Source organism: Spermophilus citellus (genome assembly GCF_964194105.1).
Source record: "Spermophilus citellus genome assembly, contig: SCAFFOLD_298, whole genome shotgun sequence".
Taxonomy (NCBI): domain Eukaryota; kingdom Metazoa; phylum Chordata; class Mammalia; order Rodentia; family Sciuridae; genus Spermophilus; species Spermophilus citellus.
This window is the reverse complement of record NW_027673066.1, coordinates 191987-218657: the sequence shown is the minus strand read 5'-3', so window position 1 is coordinate 218657 and position 26671 is coordinate 191987. Positions and strand designations below refer to the sequence as shown.

The 26671-nt window shown below is 36.5% G+C and overlaps 1 protein-coding gene across 1 annotated transcript in view; it reads left to right on the top strand.

Moving 5' to 3' along the window:
- Positions 1 to 26671, top strand: part of LOC308640169 (tRNA (cytosine(72)-C(5))-methyltransferase NSUN6-like) — a gene marked incomplete at both ends in the record, with an annotated part of 44628 nt that overhangs the window by 525 nt on the left and 17432 nt on the right. The window contains 3 exons of the mRNA XM_081312177.1: positions 9461 to 9616; positions 13218 to 13297; positions 26061 to 26170. Coding sequence (XP_081168303.1) covers positions 9461 to 9616; positions 13218 to 13297; positions 26061 to 26170 — 346 coding nt within the window. The remainder of the gene's footprint in view (positions 1 to 9460; positions 9617 to 13217; positions 13298 to 26060; positions 26171 to 26671) is intronic.

Below are 26671 nucleotides of genomic sequence, written 5' to 3'. Positions count from 1 at the left end.
CTTTACTGCGTGGTCTAGAGTTTTGTCTGGAAACGAGGAAAGTCCTAAGTTTCCCTGATTTAGCAGCTACTGTTTTGCTATTCTTTGTTGCGCTGAAGTGAAAAGTTTTGTCTGTTGACTCTTCCCGTCACTTGGGCAGGCAGTATTGGGGTTCTGCCACGATTCTTAATTCTAAATAGGATTGATTGGGAGACGAACTATGGAATACCAGCAATCACGGAGTTCAGTTGGTGGCTCCCTCCCCCAACAGTTTTGCCAAGCATCAGGTAGGTTCCTGGAGCCTAAATCGAAATCCGTGCCTAAAACAGTTCAAAAGGAGAGCCTCAGCTAGGGGTGTAATTCAAAGGTAACCCCCTTGCTTACCATGCTCAGGGTCTTGGGTGGGGGAGGAAGCCTGGAATGAGAGAAAACTGATTTTGAAACCATTTGACCAAGCAAGCTTTGCATAAGAGACTTTGAACTTTAGTCAGGAGGTAGGGTGGCCTTTTAACATGCTAAAATATTTGGTCACCTGTACTAGAAGAAGTGTGCCGTCTTCCCAATGCTAGGGTTTTAAGATCCTTTTAAAACTTCCATGCAGCTGGGCACGGTGGTGTGTTCCTGTAATCTCAGTGGCTCAAGGCTGAGGCAGAAGGATCAAAGTTCAAAACCAGCCTCCGCAATTTAGCAAGGTCCCATCGAAATATAAAAAGGGCTGGGAATGTGGCTCAGTGCGTAAGCACCCCTGGGTTCAATCCTTGGTACCCCCCCCCCCCAAAAAAAAGTAGTAATTCTTCAACTTTATGATATTAAAGGCAAGCTTCAACTTATATAGGAAAAAAGGGATGTGCTGAATCTTTGCAAATTAATTTTAATGACCATCCTTTTGACTATATAAACTATCGTGTGTTTGTAAACAGGCTTAATCCGTTCTATCCCTGAGTCCTTTATAAAGGACACTTATAAAATTTTAATTGAACAGCAATAATGTTTTCAGTTTTTATGAGTGTCATGTGGGACACCAGGACATAATGCAATGCGCTAAAGAGATATTTCTAGTCCTAGTTTCTTTGTTGAAACTATAACAGCTTCTTTAGTTGTTAGACAAGAAGATAAACCACATTTTACATATTTTCCCCCCTGGATTTCAGATTTCTAAAAAACAATTACCTTTTTAAAAAGAACTATCTTTATATAAAGGGAGATCTTTCAAGCAAAACTTTATAAATTTTATTTTGTAAAAATTTTCATGATAGCCTAATGATATTTTAGAGACAGTAATATGAATTGTTCTTTTGTTTTTAATAAAATGGGATTAATAATTTGAGCAGTGCTGTTGTCATTTTTATTCATTTTAATTCTTTAAAATATTGGAAAATTTAGGCTCAGCGTGGTGGAACATGTCTGTAATCCTAGCAATTTGTGATAGGATAGCAAGTTCCAGGCCAGCCTCAGCAATTTAGCAAGGCCCTTATCAACTTACAGACCCTGTCTCAAAATAAAAAATAAGGTTGGGGTACATATGTAGCTTGGTGGTAAATAACCCTTGGTTTCAATCCGGGTGGGGTGGGTGGGTTGGGGAAACAAAGTAAACTATTTGAAAATTTTGTTAAAAACTTTGTCGTCTTCTTCTTCTTCTTGGTGGGTGGGTTGGGGAAACAAAGTAAACTATTTGAAAATTTTGTTAAAAACTTTATCTTCTTCTTCTTCCTCCTCTTCCTCTTCCTCCTCCTCCTCCTCTTCCTCCTCCTCCTCTTCCTCCTCCTCCTCCTCCTCTTCTTCTTCCTCCTCTTCCTCCACTTCTTCTTCCTCCTCTTCCTCCTCTTCTTCCTCCTCTTACTCCTCTTCTCCTCCTCCTCCTCCTCTTCCTCTTCCTCTGTCTTCATTGGGGAAACAAAGTAAAATATTTGAAAAATTTGTTAAAAACTGTCTTCTTCTTTCTCCTCCTCCTCCTCCTCCTCCTCCTCCTCCTTCTTCTTCCTTCTTCCTTCTTCCTCCTCCTCCTCCTCCTCCTCCTCCTCCTCCTCCTCCTCCTCCTCCTCCTTCTTCTTCTTCTTCTTCTTTCTTCTTCTTCTTTCTTCTTCTTCTTCTTGTTATTTGTGTTTATTAAGCCCCTGGGTACTTTTCCATTCAGTTACACCCGCAACCTATTTGTTTTAGACTTGGTCTTGCTAAATTGCTGAGGCTGTTCTCAAACTTTTGATCTTTTTGCCTCAGCCTCCAGAGTGGCTGGGAATACAGGTTTACAGCACTATGCCTAGATTTTTAACACCTTTTCTATGAACAGTTTACCTGGTAATGGGATAGCTCTAACATTAGAATTTTTTTTCATTTTAAAAAGTTATATTTATAGGGTTTGAGGATGTGGCTCAATGGTATAGTGCTGCCTAGCCTGTCTGAGGCCCTGGGTTCAATATAAAACACTCCAAGGGGGCCTGGGAAAGTTTTATTTATAGGTCAAAGCAGTGGCATGTGTTTATAATCCCCATCCACATGTGAAGCTGAGGCAGAATGATTGCAAATTTGAGGCCCGACGGGGAAATTTAGTGAATCCATGGCCTGGAACTTGCTATTGAAAGGGTAAAGATTCTAAGCTGGAAACCTTGAATTAAAATGTAAAAGACTAGGTACTATTAAGTTCCTCTATTACACCCAGATTCCTGAGATAGTTAAGACAACGCCCTACTGGCCATTCAGCCTAGGGCCCTGTGCAGTTTGTCACAGGGCCCGAACCAATCAGTTTGAATGTGTACCCAGTTTAGAAGTGACCAATCACCCCTGCCCAACCTGTTCCCGCCAATGAATAGACTAATCATGTATCAGAGTTGTTGTTCAATTTTCCCGCGCCTCATGATGATTTGTTCTGATGTATGCAAAGCCCCCCACCCTCTCCAAAAAGTGTACTTAAGCTCTGCTTGACCTCTGCTCTGGGCTCTGGGCTGCTCTCCCTTCTTGAGTGAGCACGGAGCCCCAGCGCGCTGGTACGGATCCCTACGCTTCGCCGGACCCTTACACTATCCTGTCACAAATTGCTAGGTGCCCATGTCTCAGTACTGGGGATGTAACTAATAAATAAATAAATAATTAAATAGTTTATGGTGTAATGTTCCTGGGTTCAAACCCCAGTACCACTGGGGGCAAAAAGAAACCAAGGAAACAAAGTTTTATTTAAACTTTTAAATTTGGGATTTTTACTAACTGGAAGGAAGAAAAACTGGCCCCAACTAAAACCTGAATATTATTGGTTTAAAGAATATATTGTATATTATCTAAACAAATCATGCTGATATACTGAGTTGTTAGAAAAAACACACCTCAGTTCACATTGAATGTTTTATCAACTGTAAATTGTAGTAGGAATAATTGTAAAGAATTGAAGTAGAGAATTGTGAGAATCTATTTTTTAAAATAGCCCTTAGCAACATAATTTCTCCCTGAATTTTTTTAAATCCCTTAAAATCTTTAAAACTAATTTTGGTGTAGTCCTTGATCTAGAGGAGATAACAAATTCTATGGAGTAATACTATTTGAAAATAAATATATTTTGAATACAGGAAATCAGAAAAGTCCTGATAGAAAACAACCTGATGAAACTGAAGCCAGATTTACAGATAGGTAGGTAAGGTTAGCAAACCAGGAGGTGCTAATCAAAGCTGCCCCAGGCCCTTCCTGCCCAGATTACTCCTCCAGTCCACCTATCTCCCACCTTTCAGGCCTTCCCACCTATATTCTATCACTGAAAGATAAAGGGAAACAAAAGAGTGTGGGAAAGCTGAAAGAAGACCTTAGCTATAAAAAAGGGAAGACCTCCCCTTCCAGGGATTCCACCTTTTGGGTCCCCTTCTTCCTCCTAGAGAAGTCTTCTTTTTCTGTCCTTTACTAAAGCTTCTACTCTCCACTCTGCACTTGCCTCGAGTGCTTCTCTGGTGTTATACTTCAGCATTCAGGGAAGCAAGGACTCCTCACTGGTAAACAGCGGTAATAAAACTATCTTTAGGATTATGACTTTTCTTAACTAGTTATTGTAAATTACTTCATTGAATTAAAAGGGAACTACAGTAAAATCTCTACAACAAAATAAAGAAAAAAAATGTGTAAGTGCATACGTAGAACAAAACTGAAACTTCAATGAAGGAAAATATTGGCCAACTCCAGGAACTTAAAAAAAAACTACATCTAATATTTCTTAGAAAGAACTATTTTAAACTACAGATAATACTTGGAAGAACCAGCTGCAGCTAGAATTGAATTTAATTTATTACTCAGATCAATTTGCTCATGACTTTAAGGAAGTGTTCAAGAAACAGTGTGTTCTGCCAGCTAGGAATAAATCTTTAAAAAATAATTTGAAAAACTCCTCAATCTTTAAGGTAATGTTTATTGTGATTTTAGTGCAGTTGGTCAGCTTTCAGATGAATTGGAATTGATAGATTTCCCATCAGGAAATTCTCTTTTGCCATATGGCCCAAGAAATCAATATAATTTCTTTAATAAATGTCTGTAGAGAGACAAATGCTTTTTAGATGGTATAGGTTATTCAAAAGAATGTTAATATTTCTTCCCTATCAGTAGGAAGAGTATGTTGGTAAAAACCTAACAAAGTTCCTTTATGTTCACCAAGGGGACCCATAATATCCTGAGTTTCAAAACATCTAAGTCATCTTAGGTCTGTGACTTTGGTCATGAGCCAATCAATGAGTATTAACATCTCTTCTGTATTTTCTAGCTAAATATGATCCTTCCCACATTTAGGAAATGGGTCTCTTCAACAGGTGCATGAAAGCATTTACATGAATACATGTGGTCTGCAAGGGATCTGCTGATTCTCTTCTTGATCAGTAGCAGTCACTATGGCTCATAAATTACCTGTGCACAGATTTTTAAAGCTGATCCAATCTCTCAAATTATCTAGGTACTCTCCTCTTTAGAAACCAACTGTAACCCTCTTTACTTTGCTACAACCCCCATTCCTTAGGTTGGAACCTCTTACACATATTTCCATGACACCTAAAACTTGCTATCTTCACTCCTCTTGAGATAGAAAAGTTAGTTCTGGTCTATCAGAATTTACTTGACTTTAGTTTTTCCCTCCTGAGTGGTCTTCAAATACATGGATAACACTATCTAATATTTATTAAGGTCTAAGCTTCAGTAGTGTTTGAAGCATTTTACCTAATTTAATTTTCAATAACAATATCAAGTAGGAAAATGAGTTACAAAACTATAAACTTTCCTGAGGTTACAAAGTGTAATTTAAACTCTATCAAGCCCAGCACTAGAAATCACATACTTCACAATTACAGAGATATGGGTCACCCAAGAATCCTGATAAACACCACACTTGTAAGTAACAAAAATTTTATTTTTCCCAATCTGTTCCTTTCTCAGGTGGGAAAGATATATTCACAATAAGGCAGGCAGGTGCTAGGATGCTAGGCGTGCTTCTCCACACGTGTAATCACAGCTGATGCAGGAGTAGCCTCCATTACAGGTTAGCCTGGGCAATTTAGTGAGACCCTATGTTAAAACAAGATGCGGGAGGGTGGGGGGTAATGGGGGTTCCGAGCAGTGGAGGGGCGCTTGCCTAGCAAACAATTCCATGAAATCAGAGGGAGCTGATGCGGTCAAATAAACTGGCCTCATCCTATTCTTGGAGGTCACTCAGAAGAACACTGATGGCCTGCCAACGTTGTTCAGGCTAGGAACGTCTTCCGCTCGATCCATGCCAGTCCACACATCTTCTGTGGGACACAGCGCTCTTTGCAGTCTCCCCAAAAGTCTTGTCACAAGCGCAAGAGCCGCCTGCATCTCCGCAGTCGTGACCTAATATAGATTTGCAGCTGTCAATTGGGTAGTCAGAGGGGAGGGGTGTGCCGCTGACGACGGAAGTGACGCAGACCGGAAGCGGGTTACCGCTGCGAAGTTGGAGGGCGCGGGTTTGGAAATTAGGATATAAGGCTGAAAGGAGCTGCTGCTGACAGCCTCGTTTCCAGTTTTTCGTTCTTTCTTTTTCTTTTTCTTGATTCTGTCACTAAGGCTTTTTCCTTAGTTGTCTTTGCAAAGTGAGTGGCATGGCCTCTCAGTGGCTTCCCCGAGCGACCTGGAGGATCAAAGCCAGGTGTGGTGGAGGCGAGGAAACAGCTTTTAATTTAGCTAACACTCGGGAAACCAAGGACTGTCCTCCTCGTTTTGGAATTTAACTCAGCAGGATCGTCGCGATTTCCTTGAGCACCTGAAGGTCCCGGGACTTTGTGGGTTGCTATTCATTGTGAAGATACTGCACACTGTAATTGGGACGGAAAAAAACGTTTCTCTTGGAGAACTGAATACGAGGGGAAAAACTGCCCATTTTTCCTAAAATATCTTTGAGGCCTGAGGTTGAAAACTATCTTAAGGAGAACTTTATGAATGAGGAGGTGGGTCAGACGAATACATCTGATAACTTTTTAAAAATTCAAATACTTACATATTCTTCAGGAATAGAAAATCTGAATAAAAATCTTTATAACTTTCTCTTTACCATTCGTCTATCTGAATATAAGAGAAAAGACAATGTCTTTTCACAGGAATTAATGCTTACTGAGACAAGAGGTGAATAAGGCATGCGTTTTAATTCTAAGAGTGGGAAAGGGGATAAAAAACGTATCCTCATATCAGAGAAAACATTCGCATTTGTTTTTTTTTTTTTTTTGGATTGGCTTACTTCACTTAGCATAATATTCTCTAACTCCATAGTGTTATGTCACTGAAGGGGATACAAGAGTAAACAAAAGATCCCTGTCCTCAAAAACTTAAGTCCTATATAGGAGAAAACACCTGTCTTGGAGCACTGCCTCTGACACTTAAGTTAAAAAGGATTTTGTAATTTGTTGAGTGTCCCTGTAAATGTGATCAGTTGTGCTAGTTGATCTACAAACTCGTTCACTTTAATCTTTACGATTTTTTGGCAGTTTTTTAAATTTTTGCGGTATTGTTGACTAAACCCAGCTCTTTAAAAAGAATTTATGAAATCGTCTGCCTAAATTGTAGAGGCAATTGGGATTCTTTTCCCTCAGTCTCGGATTGCAGGCAGCTGTTCTCATTCTAATAGGTGAGAAGACTGGGGTCCAAGGAATCATGTAACTGACCCAATTTGAAATCTGAAGGCAATAAATTTAGGTGTAATGAAAAAAAATTTCAGATTTAGAATCTAAAGCAGTTGATTTGCGTTGTGGTTCTCTGAGTACATTAATTCTCATGGTTTACCTTGATTTCCTCTTCCGTGAAAATAGAGAATGGCTGAAGATACAAGGCTGAGGTGTCACACTTAGGTGAAAGCACCTGGAATCCATTTGGTGCATAATAACTCTTCAAAATGTTAATTGTTTGCTAATGGCAGTGTCTAGCATAGAAGTCCTCTTTGTTAGCAAAGGCTGTGCTCTATTCCACTTCACAGTGTTTACTATAGTAACTTTGCTTTTCTAAATCTTTTAACTTTTCTAATCAAAGTCACTTAAATGTTACTTGCTTCTTTTTTGAATATGTTAATGAATCCAGGACCTTTTGATTTGATTTTTGCATTTTATATTCAAAGATTAAAGGACTATACTCTGGAAAACATATTTTCATTTCAAGGGAATTAAAATATAAAGTGTGTGTTTAAAGAAGTGGAGGCATTTAGCAATTATTTTCAGCAGTTTTTTATTCTAATTTGTTATATATGACAGCAAAATTCATTTCAATTTACACTATACATATAGAGCATAATTTTTCATGTCTCTGGTTGTGCACAAAGTACAGTCACACCATTCTGTCTTCATACAGGTACTTGGGGTAATGATGTCCATCACATTCCACCATCCTTGGCCCATGGCCTTCCCTCCCTCCCCCTCCCTCCTCCCTCCCCTTCCCTCCCCTTTGCCCTATCTAAAGTTCCTCCATTCCTGCCATGCCCTCCCCCATCCCCATAATACAGATCAGCATCCTCATATCAGAGAAAACATTTGCATTTGTTTTTTGGGATTGACCTACTTAACTTAGCTTTATCTTCTCTAACTCCATCCATTTACCTGCAAATGCCATTATTTTATTCTCTTTTAATGTTGAGTAATATTCCATTGTGTATATATATCACAGTTTGAAGGGCACCTAGGTTGGTTCCACAATTTAGCTATGTGAATTGTGCTGCTATAAACATTGATGTGGCTGTGTCCCTGTTGTTTGTTGTTTTTAAGTCCTTTGGGTATAAACCAAGGAGTGGGACAGCTGGGTCAAATGGTGGTTCCATTCCCAATTTTTCAGGAAATCTCCATACTGCTTTCCAGATTGTTTGCACCACCTTACATAGTATGAATATGCCTTTTTTCCCCAATACTTATTTTGATTGTTTTCTTGATAATTGCCATCCTGACTGAAGTGAGATGAAATCGTAGAGTAGTTTAGATTTGCATTTCTCTAATTGCTAGAGATGTTGAACATTTTTTCATGTATTTGTTGATTGATTGTGTATCATCTTCTGAGAGGTGTCTGTTAAGTTCCTTGGCCCATTTATTGATTGGGTTATTTGTTTTGGTGTTAAGATTTTTGAGTTTTTTATATCCTAGAGATTAGTGCTCTATCTGATGTGTCTGATAAAAATTGGCTCCATTCTGTAGGCACTCTGTTCATCCCACTGACTGTTTTTTTTTTGTATTTTCAGCAGCTTTTTAAATGAACATTCTTGTATAAAAGATTCAAATATCTTTGACACCATCGCTTTTTTTTATACCCACTAACTACATGATATTACAAAAACAAAAGCCATTCCTTTGCTTTAAAAAAAGTACTGAAGGGAAAGAAATATTAAATTTTAACAGTACTTACAGAAAGTAAATTTTTAAGACCAGTGACTTAGTAGGCTGATGAGTGGCTTATGAAAATTCAGAGTAGTCACAAAAAGGGAAAATGGGTGCCTTAAAAAGCTTTAATGGCAAGGGTACCCGGGTGAGACTTTATACCTTCATTTCTGACAGGTATGTTTGCTACTCTGCCAGTCTTTTTTGGATGATATCTATTTGTTATATTTAATACTACATTAAAAAGTGGATACCCTGGAGGATCTTTGACAGTGAGTATATCAATGATATTTATTCTGTATATATTGATATTTCCAGTTTGCTCTAGGATATATTAGTAAATAACTGTTCCATCAGTGTTATAGCGTTATTAAAGTAGAATGAAATCCTGAATTTATATGAACAGATGTAGAAGATATTTATATTTTGAAACTTACAATGTTTTTTTAAGTCCTTTATGTCAGGCATTTTGTTAGGTGTCTATTACCACAATTAATCCTAAGAACTCCAAAGTATTATGTGTTTCTTAAGGTTGCTAACATAAGACAACAAAATAAAAGGGAACTGAACAATTGTTAAAAGATGTTTCATTAGATGGAACAAATGTAGAAGCATATTTACTGTATTTTTATTTTGATGAAATATAAACATTCTTTTCCCCCCCACAGGTTTTAGCTGTTTCAAGTAAACAAGATGCACAAGGAAAATTTGAAGCTCTGTTAAATCACCTGTCACATCCTCCATCATTCACATCTGTCAGAGTAAATACACATTTAGCCTCAGTACAACATGTAAAAAGTCTGTTAGTAGATGAACTTAAGAAGGTTTGTGTAAATTTTTTGTCATTATATCAAATTACATTACCACAGTGTGTCATATTGGTCCACAGTAAAGCCCAATGAATGGTATAATAATATTGCAGTCTTATAAACAAGAAAGTTGAATAATGGATGTTAAATTACACAAGCTTGAATAATAAGTGGTAATACTACAAATTTGAATATGGCACTTCTCATTCTGAATTAGATGAGGAAAATACTTTTAAAATAGGACAAAAAGTCTTTTGTGTTGTTTTGACAAAATATTTTTGGCATGATACTTCGTAAGTGAAGACAATATTATAAAATGACTGTTTTTGATTTCTAGCCAGAAAAGTAGTATCTTATTTAACTTGTCGTCTTTGCTTTCAAAACAGTTATCTAGCAATGGTATTGATTCATTTCTTCTTTTTCCTTCAATCTTATTACACTATTGAATGTTTCATGGTCTCTTTAAGAATCATTCGATAAGTTTCATGTTGTAAGAAGATAAATATATGAGAAAAAAACAATATAATAAATAGAAAGTAATATTGAGTGTAATAACAGGTAAAATATAAGCAGTTCATAAAATGACTAGGCTTCTTAAATGACTACTCTCGTACGTATATTTTTGTCTAGTAGAAAAGAAACTGTTCTGAAGCCCATCTGAGGTGTGTATAATTCAAGTAGATTAGATCATTTTCATTTCTAACAAATTGTTCCAAAAACTTGGGTGTATCACAATCTGATGGAAATCTAAGATCTCATGGACTAGGATTTTAGGACTGTCACTCAGAGATTTGGGTCTCTTTCTTTAAAGGTTAGGATTGAACAGTAAAGCCTGAGTCTTAGGCACTAGATGGGAAACTGTATACCTAAGTCTAGGAAGAACTTAGTTAGAAGAACTAAGTCTAGTTTTGACTAGTTTAAATTTTCTATTTCCACATTCCAAATTCCATGTGTGTCCTGCAGAGATGTCCCAAGTAGTATGGTACTAGGTAATTTGTCATAAATTTTTCTGGAACATATATTGCAATTCAAAATTTTTAAATTTCATATAGCTGATAGAGTTGTGAGGAAATTGGATGCTTTTGTAAATTACAGCTGGTAATATAAAATGGTGTAATCTCTTTGGAAAACAATTTTGGTAATATCTTTAATACAAATTTACTGTGCAGCCCAGCAATTCCATTCCTATGAATCTTCCCCAAAAGAAGTAAAAACATGGCCATACATATTCTTGAACATGACTATTCATTGTGGCATTATTCACAAGTCAAAAGGGGATAAATCCAAATGTTTATCAACGAGTGATGGACAAATGTAAAATATTCATACAGTGGAATATTGTTCTACAGTACATGTAATTAATCAATGCAATAAAGTGGATTAACATCAAAACATTATTGATAAAAATGAGACATAATATTACTCTATATGAAATTTCCCGAAAAGGCAATTTTATTTATCTATTTTTGTACTAGGGATTTAATCCAGGAGCACTTAACCACTGAGCCATATATCCAGCTTTTTTTTTTTTTTTGAGACAGGGCCTTGCTAAATTACCGAGACTGGCTTTGAACTTGCAATACTCCTGAGTTACTGGGATTACTGGGATTACTGGCCTGTGCCACCATGCCTGGCTCAGAAAAGGCAAATTTATAAAGAAATATTAGTGGTATGAGAATGTATGAGAATGGGAACAGGATTTGACCGCAGATCATCATGAGGGATTTTGTGGGGTGGTGTAATTTATCTAGAATTGGATTGGAATGCTGATTGCACATTTTTTAAAAATTTACTAAAAAAACATTAAATTTACTGCAAGTTATTCTATTTTTAAAATGGGCGAGTTTCTGATATGTAAATTGTACTTCCTAGTACTGTAAAAGCAGATCATATGCTTGGTTTTTTTGTGTGTTGCTTTGATAGTTAGTCACATGTATGATTTTATGAAAGTTTTGTTTTTGTATCCTCTTAACAAGTTTCTAATAGAAAAGGAAAGAAGAAAACCTTTGATTTGGGAAGGGTTGATCTCTATATAAAATATTTCTATACTATAAAGCAAATAGTATTTATAAAACAAAAAGAAATGACACAATTTATTATCTTCTCAGATCTGTTTAGTTGATACCCAACAGGGAGAGAGAAAAGGAGTTTATCCATCAGATTACTCATTGTTAAATGTGGTTACAATCAAAAACATCCTTTGGAAAATGCAGAAGTCAAGGGAGATACTGACTTGGTAGAAATATTAGAAATTTTAGAAACTTTCATTTCTAAAATATGTAACATGTTTACATTTATCTAGTTAGAAATAAGTTGATTTTACAAGTGTTTTCTAGCTAGAATACTACATAGCAATGCAAGTATTATTGTTATTGTTCTTTCATATAGTATGTGAAGTTGAGTTGTTAATTCCTAGCCTACCTGGCATAGACTTGTTCTCAATATTTGCATATTTTCCTGTAATACTGTACATAGTCCTGTTATCCAATCCATTGTTCCATTTGCTCTTCATTCTGCATGGGGTGACAAGTCATCTGCCTGCAACAGTGGTATGCTGCTACATATTTAACAGGCAATTTTCTGGGAAATATAACCTTATCGGTGGTTTAAATACTCCCACAATGGTCAGTTTCAAGCTACCAGTGTGGCTATGGAATTTGGGAAGGACACACACTGTGGGCCTATGTGAGCTGATTCCATCCACCACCTGTAGTGCTGGTTTTGTGCTTATTTCCAGTCTAACCAACCAAATATAGAGGATACTGAAAATTCTGAACTGCCAAAAGCATTTGTTTCCTTCATTAAAATTGACATGGCTTCTGGTGTTAATATTGTATATTAATTAGTATTCGGTAATTTCAATATTTAATATCCTATTCAGAAACTTTTAAGTGACTACATTTAATTCTATATTAGAGGTATATACTCAAAGTAAGTCCTGAAAGGTAAATGTGGTTTGTGTTCATTTATTTTTGGTACTGGAGTTTGAACTTTGGTGCTCAATCACTGAACTACATCCCAGTTCTTTTCTATTATTTTTAAATTTTTTTTAAGTATTAGAATTGATTATTTTGAGAGTTGCCTCAGCTGGCCTGGAGCATATAATCCTCCCCTTAGGCTCCTGAGTAGTTGGGATGATAGGCATGCATCACTATGACCAGCTTATAGTTTGTGTTTGTGAAGTGAAACAGTAAGCAAAATTGAGTCTTACAAAAGAAGTCAAGTTAGGGCTGGGGATGTGGCTCAAGCGGTAGCGCGCTCACCTGGCATGCCTGTGGCGCTGGGTTAGATCCTCAGCACCACATAACAAATAAAGATGTTGTGTCCTCCGAAAACTAAAAAAAAAAAAAAAAATTAAAAATTCTCTCTTAAAAAAAAAAAAGTCCAAGGCCAGCCTTAAAAATAAAAAGGGCTGTGTTTATCTAGCTCAATAGTAGAGTACTCTTAGCTTTAATCCCCAATACTTACCTTCCCCCTAAAAAAGTCAGAATACATCAGAATTTTAAAGAAAATGTTATTTTGAGGTGCCCTCCCCATATCCCATGGAAAAAAATGAAAGTGCTCCAAATCAAGCTTTATATTGATTTCTTTATAATTTTGTGTTTGTTTTAAACAGCAGCTTAATGGATTAATTGTTCCTGTTCTTCAACATCCAGACCTTCAGGATGTCTTACTTATTCCTGTTATTGGACCTAGGTTTGTGACTGTTTCATTTTCAAATTATATTTTTTCTAAATAAAGATTTATCACAGGATTGTTTTTTACTCTTTGGTGATAATGTGAAGTTTAATAATTTTTTAATAAATTTGTAAGTGTGGCATAACATTCTAGCAATGTGTTTTTATCTTTGTGTGCTAATAATACATCATCCATATAGTGAAATATTTGTAGTTCAGGATTTTGATTTCTAAGTGGCTGGATTACTTTGTTAACATAAATTTGACACATAGTTGGGCTGTTAGCCATCCCTTGAGGGAGTACTTTCCATTCATATCTCTGATCAGGACCTTCATGATTTAGTGCAGGGATAGTAAATGCAAAACGTGGACTATCCTCAGGATGAATTGGAATTGAAAAAAAACAATCTTTAATATCTATAACTAAAACATACCAAGTTTTTGGCAAAGCAGACAATTGAGGAATCCCCGACTGAGCAGGTCCCATAATGACCATTTCATTATTAACGACTCTTAAATCTTGCAATAATCTCCATTTACCAGATTTCTTTTTGATGACAAAAATGGGAGTATTATGGGGAGATACAGAAGGTTGTATATGTCCTTCTGCTAATTGTTGTTTGACCAGATCATGGGCTACTTGTATCTTTTCTTTAGTCAAGGGCCACTGAGGAACCCATACTGGTCTTTCTGATTTCCATGTAATTTTTATTGTCTCAGTGGCCCTTTCTGAAAATCCAACCCATGTCTGTCTGTTCCTTGATCTATTTGTATTGGTGCTGCTATACCTTGTTCTTGTTTTTCTAATCTTTTTCCTTTCCTAAAACCTTGTCTAGTCATAATAGTGGGTGCATTTTGATTGATGTTATTTGTTAATGTCAAACCTAATTGATCTAAGACATCTCGTCCCCATAAATTTACGGGAAGATGATCCAATACATATGGCTGTATAGTTCCTTCACATCCTTCAGGATCCTTCCAATCTAATACCATTGCGCTTCTATCAGGATTAGTTGCCACTCCTAGGCCTCGAAGCGTTTGAGTGGCTTGTTGTAATGGCCAATGTTTTGGCCATTCTTGACGAGAGATGATGCTAAGGTCTGCACCTGTATCCAGTAGCCCATTAAATTCATGTCCTTGAATAGTTAGTTTTAGCATGGGGCGAGAATCTAAATTTAAAGAAAGCATAGCCCAATCTACACCTGTGGAGCCTAATCCCTTGGAACCTCTTTCTACAGCATGACTGGAAAATTTATCATGTAGGCTTGGTATTATTAGTAACTGTGCTATTCTATCTCCTGGTGAAATTACTGATATACCCTTTGGAGAACTGGCTATAATTTTTATTTCACCTTCATAATCGGGATCAATTACCCCAGGACTTATCAAAAGTCCTTTTAGAGTAGAAGAGCTGCGTCCCAATAATAAGCCTACTGTTCCTTTGGGAAGAGGTCCTTTTACCCCTGTGGGAATGATTTGAACTCCCATCTCTGGAGTTAGTACTGATCTGGCGGAGGCACAGATGTCCAACCCTGCACTCCCTCTGGTTTGTCTGGTGAGGGATCTGATGGACAATGTGTCCTGGGCACTACCCTGATGGGGTTGCTGGGTTCCTCCAGTGCTCCGTATATTTGTGGTTTGGGGCCCCGGAGCATTGGGGCCCCCTGTCCGTTTTTTGGCAATGGAGCCCGATGCCTTTGTCCACGATATTGTGGATAAACACCTTGTCCTTGTTCGTTTTTTGATAATGGAGTACCCTCTATGGTGGTTTGAGAACGGCATTCATTAGCCCAATGTCTCCCTCTACGGCATCGTGGGCAAATACCCGGTATTCTACTCCTTTGATACCTAGTTTTGTTAAACCCTCCTCCTATGGGGCAATTCCTTTTAAAATGTCCTGTTTGTTGACAATTGTAGCATGTTCTTGGCCTGGTATATAAAGCCTGTTTTACTGCAGCTGCCACAATTTGCCCTTGTTCATTAATGTCTCTGGCATCTAAAGCCTGTTTTACTGCAGCTGCCATGACTTGCTCTTGTTCATTAATGTCTCTACATAATTTAATATATGTGTTTAAATCTTCCTGTTTCCATGGTCTAATGATATCTCTGCACCAACGATTCGCTTGGTCATAAGCCAGTTGTTTTATTAATGGCATTGCTTGTTCTGTATTCCCAAAAACTCTGGTAGCTGTTTGAATAAGCCTATCTACAAATTCAGCATAAGGTTCATTGGCTCCTTGTATTATCTTAGATAATTGACCTTGTAAACCTCCATGTCCTTGTAAAGTCTTCCATGCCTTAACTGCATCTACAGCAATTTGTGAGTATACGCCAGGATCATATGCAATTTGTTGCTGCCGATCTTCATAAGGTCCCTTTCCTAACAACATATCTAGATTTCTCTGAGAATAACCAGCTGCTGCATTTCGCCTAGCCGTCTCCTTGCAAAATTCCTCATTGGCAACCTTCCATAACAGATATTGTCCTCCATTTAGCACAGCTTTACACATATTAGCCCAATCTGCTGGCGTCATGCTTAAGTTGGTAATGGATTCGACTAAGCTTACAGTGAAGGGTGCTTGAGGACCATAGGTTGTTACAGCCTCTTTTAGCTCCTTCACTGTTTTGAAATTTAAACCCTGGTAAATTCGCTGCCCTCCTACCTCAAATACAGGGCATACTTGAGATCCTGTCTCAGGATCCCAACTATCAACTGCGGGGGTTGGGAGCCTCCTAGCATATGGAGGTGGTGCTGTTGATTGGACACTTATGTCCTCTGGTGATAGAATGCTGTTAGTAGCAGTCTCCTGTAGAGGTGGTGCTGTTGGTTGGACACTTACACTCTCTGATAGAAAGGTGTTATTAGCAGTCTCCTGTTGTAACTTTTCCCCTGATGGATTTTTCTGCTCTAAACTTCCTTCCTCTGTCTCACTAGCTCGAAAGACCTTCTCTTTTACTGGAATCTTTTCCTCTTTCTGACTAATTTGAGAGACCTTCTCTTTTACTTGAATCAATATGTCTTCTCCTTCCTCTACCTTTGTCTGAATTGAAGGCTTTGGACTAAGCAAACCAGATACGAGTGTCCACAATGGCAATGTGCCAACTGGCAGAGTCCCTGGGTTGTTCTTTTCTATTCTTTTTAAATCTTCACCATGATGGTTCCATTGTGATATATCTAACAACTCCTCCTTAAAAAGCCATGGGCTACATTGTTGTATTGTATCAACGTATGCCCTGACTGCACTTGATTTTACTGGGATGCCTCCTTCCTCTAACAATTTACTTAACAGTCTTTTGGTTTGTTTTTTACTAATTTCTGTTCCCGTATTTCTACTATAATACAACCCAACAAGATAACCCCAAACAAAACTGAGACAGAATGAAATAAAAATGGAACCACACAAAATCATTATGACAGCCTTTCTATCCTCCTGACATGTGCATCCGTCCTTTCTCCCTATCTGTTCCTCAGACGCAAATAGTTTTTCCTCAGATGTGAGCGGTTTCTCCAGGGACAGGCAAGTTAAAACAAAAATGAAGCAAAACAAAAGAGGAATCTTAGAATGGCTACCCATCCTCTCGCCCTGCCCTCAGGGGCGAGCAGTTTACTTACCCTCAGTCGCTCCCCGTGCGGGCCACCAAATGCCGCAGTCTGGCTGGGCACAATTCAGGAGTCACTTGTCAAAAGAAATAAACTTTATTTTTAGAACTAAAAACACCAAAGAAAAGAGCTCCTCAGGGAAAACCCCTCAGAGCCCAACTGCCACCACCGGCTTCCCACAAGCCTCTCACACCACACAAACCTCTCCACCTCCCACAATCCTCCTGTTCTTGAGGCCGATTGGCTGGGTCGCGTGGGCGGAGCCAAAGAAGTCCCCCAATGAGCAGCTCCGCGGAGGAGCCAATCAGCTAGATGTTGCTGGGGCCTCTGTGAGCCAATCATCAGCTGGCAGTCTGAAGGGCAGGGAAACCGCCCAATGAACATCACTGCAGAGGAGCCAATCAGCTAGATGTTGCTGGGGCCTCTGTGAACCAATCATCAGCTGGCAGTCTGAAGGGCGGGGCCACTAAGCTAGATGTTGCTGGGGCTGCTGTGAGCCAATCATCAGCCGGCAGCTGGAAGTTTGCTGGCAGCTGGAAGTTTGCTGGGGCCCCTTTGGCTGTGGCTCTCAACAGTTTCTCCATAGATAAACAGGAATTTATAAATTGATAAATGTAAACTTTGTCATGGGAAACACTAAAGAAGACTAGGAATGGGTGGTAGGACCTTGGTAATAAAACACCTTAACTTTATTTTGTGCAATGATAAATTTTTAAATTTTTTCCACTTTCTGAGAAGCTTTATTTCATTTATTTATTATGAGATTCCAGTGGTGAATTAAACTGGTTTTTGAACTGCACCAAAATACCATTTTTTTTGTTTTTAGAACTGATGTGTTTATAAAATTTTATCCACAATTCACAATTATGTTAACTTACTGTGTACCAGGCATTGGTTAATTCATTTATATATTTGGAAGACATAAATTGAAAAACAGGCTTTCAGAATTCTTTACCTAAGGACCATTTTTTTCTTTGTTTGGTCCTGGAATTGAACCCAGGAGTGCCATACAACTGAGCTACATCCCCAGTCCTTTTTCATTTTTTATTTTGATAGAAGATTTTGCTAAGTTGCTGAGGCTGGCCTCAAACTTGAATCTTCCTGCCTCCCCAGTCTCTGGAATGATGGGTGTGTGCTATTATACAGGCTCCAAGAAGAATTTTAAAGTCACTATTATGGTACAAAATAAAGATTTTTTTAAAGCTTTAAAGTAATTTAGTGGCCAGTAGAAGAATGGTTAATTATTGGTTTATCCATGCAATAGAATATTATATGTCTTTTAAGGTGGAAGAATTTTATGTACCAATAAGATGAGATGTTAATGATATGTTAAGTGTTAAAAACAAATGGGCTAGGGATACAGTTCAGTGGTCAAGGGCTTGCCTAGCAAGCACAAGGACATGGGTTTGTTTCCCCAAACACACACATACACAAAATAGTTGTACTTAGAATAATTACTTTATTTGTAGTTAAGAAAATGACAGCTACACATTTGTGTATGCTTCTTTACATATGAAAAAAAGTTTGGAAGTTATAACCAGTTAACTATGAACAGTAGCTTAACTCTGAGGAAGTTGGATTGGGAGAAAGGGGAGGAATAAAAGATTTTTATTTGTAACACTTCTGTTTTGTTTTTTACTACAAGCATAGATTTTTTACAATTAAAAAAATAGATTAACTTCAAAATCTGATTAGTTTAAGGTGAGATTTATATGTGAAATAGTGAGATTTTCAGTGTACAGTTTGAGCTTTGCCAAATATTCAACTGTATAGCCAAAACTCGCCCCACCCAGGAACTGAGCATTTTTATCAGCCCAGAAAATTTTCTTGGATTATGCTACCCTACTAGGAAATTACTGTTCTGATTTCTGCCATTTCTTGATTTTTGAACTGCTCAACTACTGTAATACTGTAGTATTACAGACAGATCTTTTAAGACTACACCCCTTATGAGGATACAACATTGCTGTTCATAGGTTCAAAACTTTGCCACTTCTCATTCTGTTGAAATAATCTTATTCTTCAGATTAATACTTTTTAAAATAGGTAACAATTAGGGTTTCCTCTTTATAAAAGGCAAATTTATTGTACAAATTTAGAATTATACATAAATTTAAAAGCGACAATTTAATTTTTATCTACTTTCTCACCAATTCTGATTATCTTAGCATCAAATTCATATTTTTCCAGACAGCTTATCTTTACAACTGCACACCTGAATGCATGTTTGCATTCATTTGTATATATTTTTAGAAAGAAAATCCTGTGTGTAATGTTTTACAATTGTTTTTCTGTTTATTTAAGACTCTATTATGAATATTTTTCCATGATATAATTTTCTGTGATTTATGTATCATTATATTATTTTAAATAGCTATATATATAGTACATCTTATGATTGAGCTTAATTTTTTCAACTGTCTGTTGAAAGACATTTAGTTTTTTCCTGCTTTCCACTGTTGCTAAGTGTTGCATTGATTATTTGTGGACTTGCCTAAGCATGTGCACAGAGTACTACATATTACATGGAATTCCTGGGTCAAAAATCTGTGCTTGTTTTGGTCATGGACTGTTTTATTTTTAAAAATTTTTTTTAAATACTTTTTTTTTTCACTTTTTGTTGATGCATAATAGTTGTACATATGGTGGAATTTGTTGTTGTATATTAGTACATGCACACAGTGTAACAGTGTAACAACATAATTTGGTCAATAATGGACTGTTTTAGAAGTGGCTCTCATAAATAGTGTAGCACATAAGTTGTCTGTCTCCTCCGTACTTCGCTTTCCTTATCTCTACTTATCTCTAAAATGGAAATTAAAAATACTTTCTAATCATAGGATTGTTGTGAGGCTTACATAATTGCTTAGAATAGTTCATGATACATTGTATATATTCAGTAAGTGTTTGCAATACTTCTAATTTTTTATTTCATATGTTTTGCTTTTTGCATTCAGTTTTACTAGTTCACTTTTGTATTTTGTTGCTGTTCTTCCTTTTTAGATGTTCTTTAAGCTTATTTAAAAATAGACATATTTGAAACTTTATTGTTCATATTTATGTGCTTTTTGCTTATTAAGGTTTTTTTGTACTACTCACTATAGGGTCTGTGTTTAATGTTGACTGAATCTTTTTTACTTGTAACTCATGAATGAACATGGTTGCATCCTAGTATGCCATTTGCTAAAGAATGACATAGAATGTGGTGAAGAGAAAGCCTAGATGATTAATTTGACTTTTTTTTCAGAAATACTTTCATCAGATATTGTGATAGCACAGCTCTAGTCCTGGTGAGCAGAGCTGATTAAAAAATGTAGGTTCTCTGTGAAAGTTTGTAGTTCACACTGTTTTTTGTTTGGGGCTTTAGTTAATTGTGTAGTTAACTGAGGTCACAAGAGTATTTAGAACATTGTATCTGAAACATTTTTGGGGGTGAGATGGTACTAAGGATTGTCCCCACAGGTGCTGTACTACTGAGATACATCCCCAGTCCTTTTCATTTTGAGACAGGGTTTTCTTTCCCCCTTATTTTAAACTCATTTGAATGAGAACCTCTTGATACATTGTTGAGGCTGGCCTCAAATTTGTGATTTTCCTGCCTCAACCTCCTGAGTCACTAAGATTACAGGCATGCACCACAGTGCCTGACTTGAATTTGTAATTTTAAATTCTATATTTTCTTAGTTCTCCCTTCTTCATTAAAACAAAATTTCAACACAATATTTCAAATAGGTTAGAATAAAATTTCCCCTTTTTCATAATTGAATACATATCTCTTGATCCAAATGAGGCTAGATTTGCCTTCTTTAGCTAGCTTGATTTCCATCTTTTAAAGTTGCGTTTTCACCAATATCAGTATTGTTTTAGTTTACAGCTTACAGTTCTGGAGCTTAGAAATCTGAGATAGGGTGACAGGGTTCTGGTGAGAGTCTACTCCTGGATTGTAGGTGACTGACTTCTGGTCCTTTCCATACATTGTGAAAAGACGGTGAGCTGTCTGGGTTCCTCTTATGAAGGCACTGATCCCATTCATGGGATTCTACCATCTTACCTAATTATCTCCCAAAGCCACCTCCAAATATCATCACATTGGGATTAGGGTTTCAGTGCGGATTTTGGATAGGATGCACAGTCAGTCCATAATAAGCACTTTAAAATTTTAATTTATATGAATTTATAAGGTAATCAATAGAATTTCAAAGTAATTGCATAAAAACTGCTGGTTCAATAAAGATGGCAGTCTTTCTGAAAAGAAATAGATTGACATATAACAGTATCCCTTAATATCACAGTTTTATCCATCTTCTGTTAAAGAGTTGTTAAAATGTGCAGTTAAAAAATAAAAAGTGTCACAAGAAAAACAATTTTTTTAAAAGCAAAACAAAGATAAAAAGTGCTATGTAGTTTGTTGTTTGTTTTAATGAGACATTCCCATAATTGTTTAATTTATAGTTACTTCATTTTTAATATTATTTTTAAATTTTTTTAGTATTTATTTTTAGTTGTAGTTGGACACATACGTTTATTTTATTTTTTTTATGTGGTGCCTCACACATGCTAGGCGAGTGTTCTGTTGAGCCACAACCCCAGCCCCTCATTTTTAATTATTTTAATCGTTAAAATAATTTTTTTATTTGTTAATAAAACTTTATTTTACTTATTTTTATGTGGTGCTGAGAATTGAACCCAGTGCTTCACACTTATGAGGCAGGTGCTCTACCACTTAGTCACAACCCCAGCTCTTAATAGTTTTAATTAGGTGTCTTTGTACTGTTTTTCCTCCAGTTTTTATTGTGTACTATTGCACCTTATTGTTGGTTTACTCAGTAAATATAAGCTTTTAACATGTTTTATGGCCTATGCCAACTCTTACATTTCCTCTTTTGTATTTCCTCAGTGTCCAAGATTTCTATTCAGAAAACATCATCATGTAAACATCCTCTGCCTGGTACATACCCAAAGTCTGAACTGGAAGAAGGAAATCTGGTGTTCCTCTTAAACACCAGTTTTTATGGCGGTAGGCACAGTGAACTACTCTTGTCAGTTAATAGTAGGGACACTTCTGAAATCTAAACTGCAGATGCCAGTCAAGGCCAGCCTTAAAAGCAGACCCTTCAAAGGGAAACAGGCTTGTTAGGTTAACTTTTCTCTGTAGCTATCCATTCTAGAATTCATTATTTTCTCTCCTTAAATTCATTAATTAACATTACAAGTTTCCATTAAACAAATTTATGCTGTGGGTAAGGTGCAAGTATTACAAAGACAAATGGGTCATACTTGTTCAGCTTAATGGCAACTGTAGTACAAGTCAGATGTATGATTAACATGATGAAAGTGTAAGTGAGGTGCTATTGGGTAATGAAGGACTGAGTACATAGAAATTTGTAAAGATTTTCTCTAAGCAGGTATTTTACTTGAGCTTGAAGATGAGTAGAAATTAGGCTGATAAGATTAGGTGGATAAATGAATGTATGCTAGGTACAAAGAAAGCATACCCAAAGATTTGAAATCATAAAAATCCTGATGGTTCATGATAAAAGAGATCAGATTTGGCTGCTGAATTGATTTTTTTCAGAAAGGTAGGTGAAGGACAGATTGTAGTTAGGAGAGACAGGTTGTGAAATAGGAAGGATATTTTTAACTAAGAATATTTTCCCCTATAGACTCTAGGAGCCAAAGAATTATTGTTAGAGTAATGATTAGATGTGTATTTTAGAAATATAATACTGGTAATAGTTTTACATTAGCGAGTTGTGAAGTCAATTTTTTATGAATTAAATGGATATTTATGTCCTTAAAATTTGTATAATAAAGGAGTTGTTTCATGAAATGATAAAAATGTGTGTCCACACACATGGAGCCATGTAGGTGGAGTGGGTTGTTGTATTTGGTGTTTTTTTGTTTTGTTTTTTAAAATGTTTAGTTGTTGATGGACATTTATTTTATTTATAAATGAATCGAACCCAGTGCCTCACGCATTCGAGGCAAGCGCGCTACCACTGAGCCCCAGCCCCTGTATTTTGTGTTTCTTAGACTACAATCAAAATTTCAAAAAGCTTTCTTTAAAAAAAAATGAATTGCAGAGCTGGAGAAGTTAGGAATTTTAGTTTTTAGTTCAACAGTATGGTAAATGAAATAACCTGAATACATTTCTTCTACATATACCTAGGAATGTAATAAAAAAATAAAATGGGTCGTAAAATGCATAGCCAAGTGATTAGTAATAAAGTAAAATATTTAGGAATTAGGAATGGAGAGTAATGGGGAAAATAAAGCAGTCGAGTGATGAGTAATAGTAAAGTATTTAGAAATTAGGAATAGAGAGTAATGGGGAAAATAAAGCAGTAAGCATCTAGAGTAATATTAGAGGGGTGAGATTTGGAGAAAGAATGTCATTCATGGTTTTTATGGTTTTTTTTTTTTTTGGTACTGGAGATCTAACGGAAACTTTACCACTGAGCTACATACCCAACACATTTTTTCAATTTTGAGACAGGGTCTGGCTAAGTTACTGAGGCTGTCCTTGAACTTGCAGTCCTCCCATCGAAACCTCCTGAGATGCTGGCATTACAATAGTACACCACTGTATCTGGCCATTGATTGTTTTTTAAATTTAGAGTCTTTGATTTTTAATATGGGTTTAACACTGGGGACTGCGATCTGTCCAGCAATCATTATGAGACAGGAATTAGGAGGCAAGGAGTGTCTCTGTTAGGGTCTAGGTTAGAGAAAAAAAATTCTGATAATGCACTATGGTTCCATACCTCACAAAGGCTTGGAATTCAAATCTTATTACTCAAATGGTCTTGAAATCTACATTCTGGGAAATTGACATATAAATTGGGTTCCAAGCCAATTCTTCCACTACTTGGCACAAACCAATCAAAATCATTCTAGAATGGCACACTTTTAAGCCAAGCCTCACACTTTTTTCATCCTTAAAAGATAATTTAGGAATCAGACTATCATAGTGAAAATTAGTGTGTTCAGTAGACTACAGAAATAGAGTCCCCTAAATTCTAACAGAACTTTCTGGTAGAGGATATAAATCAGTTTTCCTAACTGATTAAAAACAAAAGAATAAGACAAAAAGGTAGAATTGATAAATAATTCATAGAAATATTGTTAAAATTAAGAATTCACTCCACAAACTAAACTTAGACCCAACTGATACAATTATTGAATTAGGTGATGATTCAGGAAATGATCCAGAATGCAGCAGAGATAAAGAAATTAGAAATATGAAATTGAAATTGATTAATGGTAAATGGAATGAAAAGACAGCTTATATTTCTAATGAGTCCTAGATAGAAAGAACAGAAATAATGGAGAAAAGACTATAATGAAAGCATTAAGAATTTTCTAGAATTGATGAAAGACAAATTTAAGAAGTACAAGTCTGAACCCAAAAGTAAAACAATGCATGTCTAAGTACTTCAGAGTGAAACTGTAGAACACCAAAGACATAAAGTTCTGAAAGTAATTAAAGGTAAAAGGAAACTGCATCAGTAACAAGTAAAGAGATGATGTATGTGTGAAGTCAGGTGCTAGACCCAAGAAGTCAGTCAAGCTGGGCATGGTGACACACATCTCCTATTGTCTCAGGAGGCTGAAGCAGGAGGATCGTGAGTTCAAAGCCAGCCTCAGCAACTGTGAGGTGCTAAATAACTCAGACCCTATCCCTAAATAAAATACAAAATATGGCTGGGGATGTGTCTCAATAGTGGAGTGTCCCTGAGCTCAATCCCTGGTACCCAAAAGAAAAAAAAAAGTCAAAACTTGAGGTAGCATTCCATAACTCAAGGAAAGTCAAGGCTTAGGAAGAAGAGGTTCAAACGTATTTTGGGATAGTAATTTATAAAGAACAGAAATTTCTCACAGTTCCAGTGGGTGGGGAATCTGAGAATAAGGTGCAGGTGCTTGGTGAGGTCTTGCTGTATCCTCACATGGTTAGAGGGTGTTAGAGCAAGAGAGGTGTTAGAGCACCCCTGGGTTTAAACCCTGGTACAAGAAAAAAAAAAAAAAGACGATTTGAGGTCATCTGAGGAATATAGGAGAGAAAAATATTGTGTGAGACTTGCTGAGTTTGAAGTTACTCTGAGACATCTATATATAGCTACCTGCAAGTAATTCAAAATATCAGTCTAGAAAGACTGAACATTAGAATTTGTGGCTTTATTATTTCAGTAAAATTGGACCTTGCTCTGTTGCCTAGGCTGCTATTAAACTTGTGGGCTCAAGTGATTCTCCTATATGAGCCTCCCAGGTAGCTGGTACTACTGGCATGTGCCTGATAATCTCAGCTATTTGGGATTATCAACCAAGTGATTATTGAAATAATGAACTTGCCAATGGGTAGAGTGCAAGGCAAGTAGAAACCATGGTGTGCTTGAGCAATGTGAATAGGTGGGATCAGGTAGTGTAAAGTTGAGAAGTGTAGTGAGGTTTGATAATTGGATTTCAAGGAAAGATTATGGGACATGATTCATGTGTGAAATGTTGCCAACCAGGGAAGCTCATGAGAGACTCTGCTCAGAATTTTTATTGAAGATTGATCACATTAGGACCTTTGATCTTTGGAAAAAATCTCACCTAATATTAGAAATGATGCCAGATTTTAGTGGTATAAAGAATATGAGAAATTGAAAAAGAACTCAAAAATGTTGTATAGAAAAGATTTATCTGTCTAGATTTTTAAAAAAATCACAATTTTCCATGCAACAATTTACCACTTTAGAAATCTTACTCTTTCCTCTTCTTTTGTGTGTTCTCTTCGGATTGATCCCAGTGCTGCACTCATGTTAAGTACTGTACCACAGAGCCACATCCTCGGCCCTAGAAATGTTTTTAATTTCTTGCATATTTCTCTGTTTTAGTCTTTGAAAGCAGCAAAAGTATCACAGTGCAATATGAAAATAGTAATGCTTATTAAGTGATTAACAGATTTTTATGCCACTCTCCTTCCTTCCACTAGATGGACCTCTTTCAATTGTTTTCTCAAATGCTCAGGGTTTTTTTTGTTGTTGTTGTTTTTTTCTATTCCTTTCAATTCAGCTTTCTCTTGTTTATTCAGGAAAGTCGAGGCTAAAGAAATTATTTATGTAGAGTTCATACTGAAACATTGAAAATATTTGTAGGTGTTGGAGGAATATTACTGTTAAATTTCTTTTACTATTCATAGAAAGAATATAAAAAGACAGCAGTATGAAGCCATCGTTGGAGCCCAATGTGGTAATGCAGTATTAAGAGGAGCTCATGTCTATGTTCCAGGAATCATGTCAGCTTCAAAATGTAAGTATAAGTTTTAGGGTTCCCTAAAAATCATGTGTATTTTCAAATGGAAAATTTGGTATATTTCATTGAGATGTTGTTCAAATTTACCTTTGTTATGTATTTTTCAAGCTTAGCATTTAACATAGCCAGTGAGGAGTTTACCTGATAAGGACTAACAAAGTAAGCATGCACATAAAGCTTTCTGACAATTGTTTTCTCTGCACATAAGTATTTACATGGTGATATTTGTTTAAGGAGTCATTACTGATTAGTAGACAGTGTAAGTGAGATTCTGTTTTGTATTCTCAACTCTGTTGCCTTAACCTCAGGCTTCTCTCGTGTAATTTGTGAGGGTAATATGTAGAACTTGGAATCTGAACATTAGGTGAAATGTGATATTCTTAATTTATTCACTCAGTTGACAGCATATTGCATATGCTTACTAAGTTAAGATCCCATGGTTAACTGGTATCTTATTGGATTTGAAATCACAAGGCACTATTTATTTATTTTTATGTG